This window comes from Mesoplodon mirus, assembly GCF_964341445.2.
Source record: "Mesoplodon mirus genome assembly, chromosome: 19".
Classification (NCBI taxonomy): Eukaryota; Metazoa; Chordata; class Mammalia; order Artiodactyla; family Ziphiidae; genus Mesoplodon; species Mesoplodon mirus.
Window position 1 is genome coordinate 55,559,496 of NC_138995.1, and position 11,370 is coordinate 55,570,865.

An 11,370-nucleotide genomic window follows, 5' to 3' on the forward strand; every position below is an offset into this window, starting at 1 on the left:
GACCTCCATGCCCCTTTCGCCACGTCTCTTTCTTTCTCCGTGCATCGAGGATTCCCGGAGCACCCACCCTGTGCCCAGCGGCTCCGACTGGGTGCAGGGACCCCGCCGGGAAGAGACGCGTTCACTGCTTCCCTGCGCACTCCCCACCGAACACCACCCCCAGCGAAGTTCAGACCCAAAGCTGAGGAGGGACAGGGAGGACGCAGAGATGGGGGCAGGGCAGGCAGAGGGATAGTGCCTGGGCGCCTGCGGAGCGTAGTCCCTGCCCCGGGTGCGTCTTTTCGCTCCCACAAAGGAGGAAACGGCTCACAGAAGGGAAGTGCCTGGTCAAGGTCACCCAGCGAGGAAGTAGGAGTCGGGAATCGAACCCCCGAGTTAGCGACCCCAGGGCCTCAGGGAATTGCCTCCCTGGGGGAGAGGCTGAGAAGCAGACAGCACTCGAGTGACAGAGAGATGGTGAGGGAAGCAAAGAGACGATAGAGACAGAGACACTGAGAACAGAGACACAGAGATAGAGAGACATCTATCCAGACCCGAAAGCCAGAGAGAGAGAGTTACAGACTGAGAGATACAGAGGCCTATAGACAGAAAGACAAAAACGCGGAGACAGAGCCTGACGCCCGCAGCCGCAGGGGTGGGGACCCCGCAACCCGCGACCCCGCCTTCTTCCCACCCACCCCCCGCCCCCCGCCAAGACCCGGCTGCTCCGGGAGCCGCGGGGCTGGGAGGGGGCGGGCGCGGGGCGCGGCGCGGGCGGGGCGCTCAGCAGGCTGCACCGCGGGACGGCGGGAGCGGCGGCGGGTCCAGGAAACCCCTGGGGCGGACGGGTGGCCCCGGGGGGGCCGGGGGCGGGGAGGCGGGCTGTCGGCACCGCCCGGGCCGACAAAAGTCCCTTCAGTTCAGCCGGCAGCAGGGGAAGTCCCGGCGCTCGGCGCAGCCACCCTCCCGTGCCGCCAACCCAGCCGCACTCCGGCCGCCCGCTCGGCCGCCGTCCCCGGCGGCCCCATGCCCCGATGCCCCGCGGGGACCATGGACGAGGGGCCCGTGGACCTGCGTACCCGGCCCAAGGCCGCCGGACCCCCAGGCGCCGCGCTGCCGCTCCGCAAGCGCCCTCTGCGCGCGCCCTCCCCGGAGCCCGCCGCCCCCCGCGGCGCTGCGGGCCCCGTCGTCCCCCCGGATCCCCTCCGCGGTGGCTCAGACACGCCAGCGGTGCCTGCGCCCCCCCACGGCCTGGCCCGGCCAGAAGCAATTTACTACCAGGGTGAGTGGCTTCCGCAGGTCATGGCCGGGTGGGGGCCAGGCAATAGGGGGCCTCGGGCAGCTGAGGGACAGAAGCCAAGGTCCCAAGGGCACAGATATGGGGTTCCTGGGGAGCTGGGCGCACAGCCTGAGGTCCCAGGGGTGCAGATATGGGAGCTTCAGGGAGCAGTGCCTTGGGACACACATATCGGGGTTGTAGGAAGGCTGGGTGTCAGGGGGCCCTGAGGGATAGAGCCCAGGGTCCGAGTGCCACATATAGGGAGCTAGGAGACAGTGCCCAGCAGTACAGAAATGGGTTCTTAGGGAATCAAGCCCCAGGAACACAAAATTATAAACTCTTCAGAACCCAGATATCTAGGGTTATAAGGAATCAGCACTTGGACCCAAGAAACTGGGGTTCTTGGCATCCCGAACTATATGTGGGGTCAAAGGAAGTCAGGGGGACAGAGACTGGGGTTCTAAGGAAACAGATATTAAGGATCCCCAGATGTCAAAATCTCGGGAACCAAGATATCGGGAGACGACGGGAATTAGGAGAACAGCATTGGAGTTCTGAGCACCCCAATATCTGGGATCACAAGGACCCAAGGAAACCGATCCAGATACCAGGGGTCCTTAAGGAGCCAGCAGGACAGAGATCTGGGGTTCTGAGCACCCAGTTCTGTGTGCTTGCAAGTGATCAGTGTCTTCACTGGGGTCACAAGGTCAGGTGGCCTTAGGGGGCTTGGGCTCAGTCTAAGAATTGGGGGCAGGACTGGGGAGTTCTGGGACTCAAGGGTTTAGAACCAGGAAGAAGGATTCAGGGGTCACCGGGCAGAAGGCCTCAGGGTGTCAAGGCCTGGTATTGGACATGCAAGGACCAGGAAACTTGGGGGTTCAGGAATGGGAGCCCCCAAGGACCAGGAGATGACAGAGAAGGCCAGAATCCATTTTCCCGATCCTGCCTCCGTCCCTGACCTCCAGGAGGGGGTGGCCCCTCCCACAGCTGTGCCCACCTCACGATCTCGGAGTGACCCTCAGAGCTGCAGAGACCCCATGCCTAGTGCCTCCAGACCTTTGCCTAGTTTCTGCACCTTCCACCCCCTCAGAGTACAGCTTCAAGCTGTGCATCAGGAGGCCTGTCACAGCCTTCTCCTTTTTCCCATTCCCCCGATGAGAACCCGGGCCTCAGTTTTCCCCATCTGTGTGATGGGTGGATATGGATTTGCCTGCTACCATGGTCCCTTCCAACAGTTTGATCTGAACATGTTTTTGGCAGCACTCCCTCTCCCCAAACTCTGTACACATTCACCCCACACCCTACATCCAATGCTTCATCCATCCTTACTTCCCTCAGCCACAAATTCACTCAGCAAGCAGACCCTGAGGTCCCCCTGCTGAGTGATGATGGGGGTTCAGTCCTTAAGGGACTCTCTGCCTAGTGGGAGATGGGGCATCAGACACAAGTAAAGATGTGACAATGAGAGTGTCCAGGGCTGGGGCGGGAAGCTGCGGGAGCCCAGAGGAGGGATGCCGTAGAGGAGTTTGTCTTGCGCCTTGAGGACTCAGTAGGAGATGCAAAAGGGACCTGGGAAAAAGGGCAGGTGACACGCAGTAGCGAAGGCCGGGAGGTGGGGGGTGGGTTGAAGACCTGTGGGTTTGGTCTCACGCATGTGCTTTCTCTGCCCAGGACCTTTACTGTCCCTGTACCCCACCCCGACAATGGGCTCCCCCTTTCCTCTGCTGAACCTGCCTACACCCCTGTACCCCATGATGTGCTCCATGGAACACCCCCTGTCGGCTGACATCGCCATGGCCACCCATGCGGACGAGGACGGAGACACGTGAGTGACAGTCCCCCATTCATGGAGGGCAGTAGGGAGTGGGGAGACCACCCTTCCACCCACCTCACCCATCCACCACAGCACAGGGGCACTCAGCGTGGGCTTTCAAGTTACCTGCACCTGAGTTAGAACCCTGTCTCCACCGCTGTCTGTGTGACTCTGAGCAAGCCCCTTTCCCTCTCTGGGCCTCAGTTTCTTCTTCTGAAAAATTGGGCACCCTGAGAGCAGTTACCTCCCAGGATTGTTTTTGGAGCTGTGGGCTTCAAATGTTTTATCAAAATCCCCAAATGAGGAAGACATCTCACTGACCGATTTATTATATGAACTATACATGTTAATCTCCTAGCACTGAGCCTCGCAGATTGCCTGTTCAATATGTATTAATTACTGGTATTATTATCGTTATTGCTTTTTACTAAGCCCAGCACATACACGCACATATAAACTTGAAATAAAAATTGCACAGAACAGGGCTTCCCTGGTGGCACAGTGGTTGAGAGTCCGCCTGCAGGGGACACGGGTTCGTGCCCCGGTCTGGGAAGATCCCACATGCTGCGGAGCAGCTGGGCCTATGAGCCATGGCCGCTGAGCCTGCGCGTCCGGAGCCTGTACTCCGCAACGGGAGAGGCCACAACAGTGAGAGGCCCACGTACCGCAAAAAAAAAAAAAAAAAAAAAAAAAAAATTCACAGAACAAAGCAACACTCACCCTTACGACTTGGGATCTACTTTGGGATTTTCTATTCCAGTCTTGTGTCATTGTTTCCTGGTCATAGCCCACTAAATTAATTTGACGAGCCCTTAAGTTGACTTCCCAAATCTCATGGTTTTATCATCTGCCGTTTGAGGGACATGCTTCTGAGCAGCATGAAGCTGCTGAGAAATACTGCATGGGACGGCCTAGCACATAGTAAGCACTCGATATACTTGACCACCATGGTTATTGTTATTCTATCGACCTCGGTTTGAATCTCAGCTGGCCACTTTCTCACCCCTCTCTACCTCAGTTTCCCCCTGTAAAAACAGGAAGCATAAGATGAGGGTCTCTGTGAGGCAGAAATGAAATGATTTCTATAAAGCGATTATCTGGGAATGGGTTTGGGGACTGGACACCACAGGTGGAGATGGGATGGACAAGCCTATTTCTACAAGGAAAGGGAGGGCCTCCACCACTGGCTCCTGGGTGACTTCACATCCTCGAGCCTCAGTTTCCCTATCTGGAAATCCGGGCTCATAATCACAATTAGGATTCAGTGCAGTGATGTACATACATACAGTGCATAGAACGGGGTGGGTGGGGCACACAGTAGGTGCTCAGTACATGGGAGTGGCTTTTGGTTGGTTGAACAGAGCTCTCAGGGTTGTCGTGGACTTATCCTTGTGAACCCAAGCAGGAGAAAGTGCCTGAGATATACATATACAGGGCTCGCTAAAGCTAGTTCCTGCCCAGTCTGGGTACGATGTCTGGGGTCATCAGTGAAATAGATTTAATTTGTATCTGTCCCCAGGGGTGATTCGTTTGCAGCCTGTGAAAGCAGGGTGCACCAGAGGCGACCTGGCACACCAGTCTCCAGCCCCACGCCCCAGCCGCCCTCCCCGCTCTCCCCGCTCTCCCCCAAAGCAAACACTTCTGCCTCAGCTGCCTGTTGGGGGAAATCCCTTCCCGCAGAACCTGACCGCAGCCCAGCTGCTCTGCCTCCCCCACGTCAGCACCCGTCACTCGCAGCCTCCCCCTCCTGGCGCTCCCTCTAACCTTAACCCCTTCCGCTGGGGCCGAGACTTTACCGGAATGGGCAGCAGGCGCAGGCCAGGCAGGGGCGGGGGAGGGGGGACACGCTAGGTCTGGGTCCCCAGAGCAGCGAAGCTATGGTTGGGAGGCTGGACTTCTAGGGATTCAGGGGAGTAAGATCTCAGGGCATTCGGACAACCTCCCCACCCCCACCACCACCACCCACCACCACCACCCCCACCCCACCCCACCCCCCGCCACCAAGAAGTCAGGAGGCACTGGGGAGATGGAAGTCTGGGTCTCCATGAGAGGGGGGAACGCGTTCTGAGTCCCAGGGAGCAGAGGTTGGGGGACTGCATTCCATGACCCCGGAGCGGGGAAGGAGCAGCGGGCAGGGTATCTTGGGGATCTAGAACTCGGAGGGAAGGGGAAAGTCCGTATCCGCAAAGCGTTAGGGCACCGTATTCCCGGGTCCCAAGAGATCTTGGGGATGGATGCCAAGATGTGGGGGTTAGGGAGCCAGCTGGAGTCGGAGCCCCGGAGGGTGGAGTTCCAGAGGGGTCCCCTGGCTGGAGAAGTTGGGGCCCTTACCCCCAGGGTAACTAGATCGTTTTGGATTAGGCTCCCCTCTCCGCCCTATTCGAGGATGGAAGTTGGGGTGTCCGGGTGGCCGGGGTAGATCCCCGACGGGACAGGCTTCCCTCCCCCGGGAGCAGGAAGCCGAGCCCCGCCCAGCAGACCTGTTACTGGAAGTCCGAGGGCTGGGCCGCCCCTCCCGTCCCCACTTCCTCCAGCCCCGCCCCACCCCCTGCGGCCCGCGCGTTTATGGGAACTCAGGCCTGGACGGTTTCTCTGAAATAATTTTCTCCCTCTGCCCTCACTTAACCCCTCCCGCCCCGAAGGGGGCCCAGGCCGGGCGTCCTGGGAGATGCAGGGAGGGGAGGGATCCCTTCCCAAGGGGGCCCTGGCCCAGGTCCGACCCCTCCCCCAAGATTTCTGTTTAAATTTGGCTTTCTCGGCTCAGGATCCAGGTTCAGCGTTACACCTGCATAATCTCCTACTGGGAGATGGGCGTTCTTGTAGGCTATACTTTATGGAGGAGAAACCCGAGGCCGTAAAGGGCCACCTAGCCGCACAGCTAGAGAGACTTGTAACGCAATTTGCAACCCTGGCCCACTCAGCCCCGGCAAAGCCCCCAGGGCTGCAGGATTTCTCTGCCTCCAGTACCTAGGGAGCTGGATTCTGCATGCAGATTCCACAGTTGGGAGAACCGCTGTTCACCCCTCTTAGCCACGCTCTGGTTTGTCAGCAAGCAGTGGTGGGTGAGAAAGAAGTTGCTCTAGAAAATGGCCTTTAAAGAAAGGTTGTAGGGACTGTGTACCTCCAGTCAGCCTTGTGCCCTCAGCGCTAATGTCCCCCACCCCATACAGTCGTCCCAGATTGCTCTCCGCTCTAAATGGCTTTTCCAGGTTGGGGGCCCTGGGAAGGGGCAGGACGTTTATTGAAAAGTGTTATCCAGATCAATGCCTACAGAGATGGAGGAAGCAGGACTGGGCACAGGGAGAATTTGAGCTGCTACGTAGTTTCATCAGGGCCTCAGTTATCCCACAGGGAATATTGCAGCTGGAGTGGCCTTCAGAGTTGGGGCCAGAAGCCCAGGCCTTCGACGCCCACACGGACCAGTCACTGGATGCCATTGGGTGGCATCTACCCACCTCACCCCCATGACCTGGGCAAGCAGCTCTTTTCAGCGGAGGGTAATTCCCAGAGAGAGCCGAGAGCTGACAACCTTCCCAGAAGCTGAGGGAATGAGTCCTTCAATCCAGAAGTGGGGGGGACCTGGATTGCGCAGTCCAGCTTCCCAAACAGTGACTAGTTTGTTCCACCTCCCTTCTGGGCAAAACTTCCTCCACATACATACTCTTGGGATGGAGGCTGACCATGATCTCCAGTCACCACTGATGGAGACCTTGATGGTATCGAGTTCATCCCCACCCATTCCACAGATGAGAAAACTGTGGCCTTGAGTGGGGTGGGAATATGGTTACCAGCTTCAAGGACGGCCAGGGATCGTTGAGAGGGACTCCTCTATTCAGAGCGTGTTTGTGGAGCACCTGCTCAGCACCAGCCACTGTCCTAGGCACTGGGCAGTGATGGAAGCGCACCAAACGCTCTACCCTGGTGGAGTTGACATTCTATCTGGGGAGATTCAGACAGGAAACAAGTAAAGTGTACCACATCAGGTGATGAACTGGAGGAAAATAAAGCCGAGGGTGGGGGAGGGAGCCGCTGCTGTACCATTTTAGCAGAGGCCCAAATGAGGGGAGCTAGCTCTGCAGGTATGGGGGGAAGACTCTTCCCAGCAGAGAGAACAGCCAGTGCAAAGGCCTAGGAGGCAAGCATGCTTGGTATGTTTGAGGAACACCAAGGAGACTAGTGGCCAGAGTGGGCTGAGAAGAGTGGACAGAGATGATATCAAAAGGAATTGAGGGGCTTCCCTGGTGGCGCAGTGGTTGAGAGTCCGCCTGCCGATGCAGGGGACACAGGTTCGTGCCCCGGTCCGGGAAGATCCCACATGCCGCGGAGCGGCTGGGCCCGTGAGCCATGGCCGCTGAGCCTGCGTGTCCGGAGCCTGTGCTCCGCAACGGGAGAGGCCACAACAGTGAGAGGCATGTGTACTGCAAAAAAAAAAAAAAAAAAAAAGGAATTGAAGAGCAGGAGGCAAGATCACACAGGGCCTGTGGGCCACGGTGAGGACTTTACTCTGAGGATTCTGTGCAGAAAAGGGGCATGACCTGACTTAGGTTCTAAAAGGGTCCCTCTAGCTGCTATGTGAGGGACAGACAGTAGAGCAGGATGGAAGCAGGGAGGCCAGCGAGGAGGGGACAGTCCAGGAGGGGAGATGGTGGTGCCTGACAGGATGGAGTGGGGGTGGCGAGCAGTGGTTGGATTCTAGAGACACTTCTAAAGTATCCTGCACATTTTGGAGTTAGCACTGCTAAGAGTATGGGGGTTAGAGGTGACCAGCCTCTAATGCCTGTGATCCTCCACCCCCAGGCCACTCCACATTGCGGTGGTGCAGGGCAATCTGCCAGCTGTGCATCGGCTAGTCAACCTCTTCCAGCATGGCGGCCGGGAGCTGGATATCTACAACAACCTCCGGCAGGTGAGGCTGGGGGCCTGGGGGCCTGGATCTAATGGAACAGGGGTCTGGGAACCCGGACTCCTGTTTCCTACGGGAAGAAGAGCTGGGGGCCCTGACTCTTGAATCTGAGGGAGGAGGTGCTCCAGATTTCTGGTTCCTGCCTAAGACTACAGCTGGGGGTCAGGACTCGGGAATTCTGAGGAAGGCAGGACTGGGACGCAGGGCAGGGAACGGGTCCCTCACAGTCTCTGTTCCCCAGACACCGCTACACCTGGCTGTGATCACCACTTTGCCGTCTGTGGTCCGGCTCCTGGTGATGGCCGGTGCCAGCCCCATGGCACTGGACCGCCACGGCCAGACGGCAGCCCACCTAGCTTGCGAGCACCGCAGCCCGGCCTGCCTGCGGGCCCTGCTGGACAGCGCGGCCGGGGGCACCATGGACCTGGAGGCCCGCAATTACGACGGTGAGCATCTACCCGGGCGCGGGGTGGGGCTGTCCGGCAGGACCTGGAGTCCTTCTGAGGCTGCAAAGCCCCAGGCCCAGGTTTAACTGAGTCTCCCTCTCCTTCAGGGCTCACCGCCCTGCACGTGGCCGTGAACACCGAGTGCCAAGAAGCGGTGCTGCTCTTGCTGGAGCACGGCGCGGACATCGACGCGGTGGTGAGCGCGATTGGGCCGGGGGAGGGGCCAAGAGGAGCAGAGAGGGGCGGGGCCAACGGGGCGAGGCTTGGGTGGGAGAGATCCCGAATGGGTGGGGTGGGGCTTGAAGAATCTAAGGGGACTGAGATGCTGGACCAAGCGGTTAGGATGCGGGCCGCCAGCTGTTTGGGCAGTGCTAGGAGACGCTTAAAACCTTCCCTCCCTGCCGCAGGACATTAAGAGTGGCCGCTCCCCACTCATCCACGCCGTGGAAAACAACAGCCTTAGCATGGTGCAGCTGCTGCTACAGGTGGGTAAGGCCCCTGCTCGTGGCCTCTCGCCCACCCTTTCCTCAGACACCAACCGGCTGTCGCCCCATCCCCGCTACCGACGCCGCCTTCCAGTTCTGGCTCTTGCTCTTGCTGCGCTTCCAGCCCCGACCTTTCCTTCTAGGCCTCGTTCTGTCAACCCTAGGCCTTTACCTCTCCAGGCTACGAACTAGTCCCGGGTCTTCTCCCATCCCTCCTCCGGCCCCAAAAGGTCCCAGGCCCCAACCACCTAGAGTCTTGCTGACCCTGCCTTCCGGCTTTGGCCCTGTCCCCGCGCTGTCCTTCCGCCCCGACTCCGTCCAGGATCAGGCCCAGACTCTGGACCCTTCCCTTCTCTGGCTCCGCCCCTGCATTGGCCGGGGCTGCCGAGTCCAGCTCCGGTTGATTCGGCGCCGCCCCTCCAATCCCGCTCTGTCCCGCCTTTGTTTCCAACTTCTACCCTTCTATCACCCAACCCCGATCTGGCCCCGCCCCAGGTTGTGATTCCCACCCTCACGCCCGGCCCCGCCCCTCGCTGTGGCCCCGCCCCCTGGGTTCCGCCCCCCCTCCACCGGGACCTGGCGGTGGTCCTGACCCGCGCCTCCCCGCCCGCAGCACGGTGCCAACGTGAACGCGCAAATGTACTCGGGCAGCTCGGCGCTGCACTCGGCGTCAGGCCGCGGGCTCCTCCCGCTCGTGCGGACGCTGGTCCGCAGCGGCGCAGACAGCGGCCTCAAGAACTGCCACAACGACACGCCGCTCATGGTGGCCCGCAGCCGCCGGGTGAGTGAGTGTGCGCGCTGGTGGCGGCGGGGGTTACAGGGGTTGCAGGGGTGTCTGCCCGAGCGCCGGTCCGCGCGGATGTGACAGGTGAGTGGGCACGTGCGTGCAGGGGATGCGGCGGTGGGCGTGTGCGCGTCTGTGCCAGGGCGCGGAGGCGAGCCGGTGAGCCTGAGGGCGTGGGTGTGAGTTCTAGACAAAGGAGTGACTGAGGCACAAAGAAAGGAAGTGACTTGTCCCCCTGCACGTACTGAGAAAGAGGCGGTGCTCCCTGAGCTAGGAGACCCCGTGAGCTAGGAGAGATGGAGAGAGGCATGGCTGTGTGGGCAGGGGTGGCCTGGTGATGACACCCCCCCCATCCCCCGACAGGTCATCGACATCCTGAGAGGGAAGGCCACACGGGCTGCTCCTGCATGCCAGCCAGAACCCTCCCCCGACCGGAGTGCCACCACCTCCCCTGAGAGCAGCAGCCGCCTCAGCTCCAATGGTGAGAAACCGGCTTCCAACTTCCAGCAGCCCAGCTCCGCCCTCCCTCAGAGCCCAGGAGTGGGGGTCCCCAGCCCCCTTCTCCCTGGATCCAGCCTCTCGCTGCCCTCACCCCTCCTCTCTCTTCTCTTCCCACAGGTCTTCTGTCAGCATCACCACCCTCCTCGCCCTCCCAGTCTCCCCCCAAGGACCCCCCTGGATTCCCCATGGTTCCCCCCAGTTTTTTCCTTCCTGCCTCATCTCCACCGACCTTCCTGCCCTATGCCGGGGTCCTCCGAGCCCCTGGCCGGCCGGTGCCCCCCTCCCCAGCTCCAGGAGGTAGCTGAGAGGGATGGGGGGGCAGATCTCGGACTCATGAGGAGGGACCTCGCTGCCCTACGGGGTCTCAGCCCTCCCGGAAACTGTGAAGATCTCTCTCTGCCCCCCCAATCTTCTGGACCAGGATTTGCACAGAGGCACATATATTTACCTGTAACCGCCCCCCTCTTCTCAGCATGGATATTCCCCCATCTCGTCCCCACCCCCAGCCCGGACTCTTACCCTATTATTCTCAGGCACCAGTCTCCCATCTGGAACTTCACCCAATCGTTCATTTCCTTCTCCTCTCCCAGAGCTGGTGGAACCAAGGAACAGCCCTCCCCTCTGGCCTTGACCCAGTTCAGTAAGGAGGGAGAGATGGGCTGTAGCCAGGCACTGATATCAATGTAAATTATTAGGCTTTTTGGTTGGATTTCTTTTGTAATAAACTATTTTTGTACCATATCCGTGGCTTTGCTAGGCCTCTTTCATGAGGAGGTCTGGAGGAAGTGTGTTTGTGTGTGTGCCCACCTGGGTGCTGTATCCAGCTGATTCCATGTGAGTCTCAGACTGACAGTGACATGTGTGGGTGACTCTAGGACTTACGGTGTGTTGTAAATGTTTTGTCATTGTGTCACTGTGCCTTTGTTTCTGGGGACGACGTGAAGTGTGACATCTTTCCAGAGGACCCTGTTGGATTCCATAGTGCATGTGTGTGTATGTATGCTTCTGAAGGATTCTGCGGTTTGTGGGTCCCTGTGGAACCACAGCTGACTGTTGTGTACCTGTGGTAAACTGTTGATGCCAGTTGCCTCTGGGTCTCCGTGCGTGTAGCATTTGTGAGTGTTCCTAACATTGTGACCTGCGGTCATCGTGTGATTGTTTCTATGTGACTGCCTTGCTT

The 11,370-nt window shown here is 59.4% G+C and overlaps 1 protein-coding gene across 1 annotated transcript; it reads left to right on the plus strand.

Annotated features, from left to right (window-relative positions):
• Positions 1-802: 802 nt before the first annotated feature.
• On the plus strand, positions 803-10,931 carry BCL3 (BCL3 transcription coactivator). The gene is made up of 9 exons (XM_082605671.1): positions 803-1,261; positions 2,930-3,083; positions 7,869-7,977; positions 8,216-8,420; positions 8,528-8,616; positions 8,828-8,905; positions 9,519-9,686; positions 10,053-10,170; positions 10,308-10,931. Exons 1-9 carry the CDS (start codon positions 1,006-1,008, stop codon positions 10,493-10,495), a joined length of 1,365 nt encoding a protein of 454 aa, XP_082461797.1. The 5' UTR covers positions 803-1,005; the 3' UTR covers positions 10,496-10,931.
• The last annotated feature ends 439 nt before the right edge of the window (positions 10,932-11,370 follow it).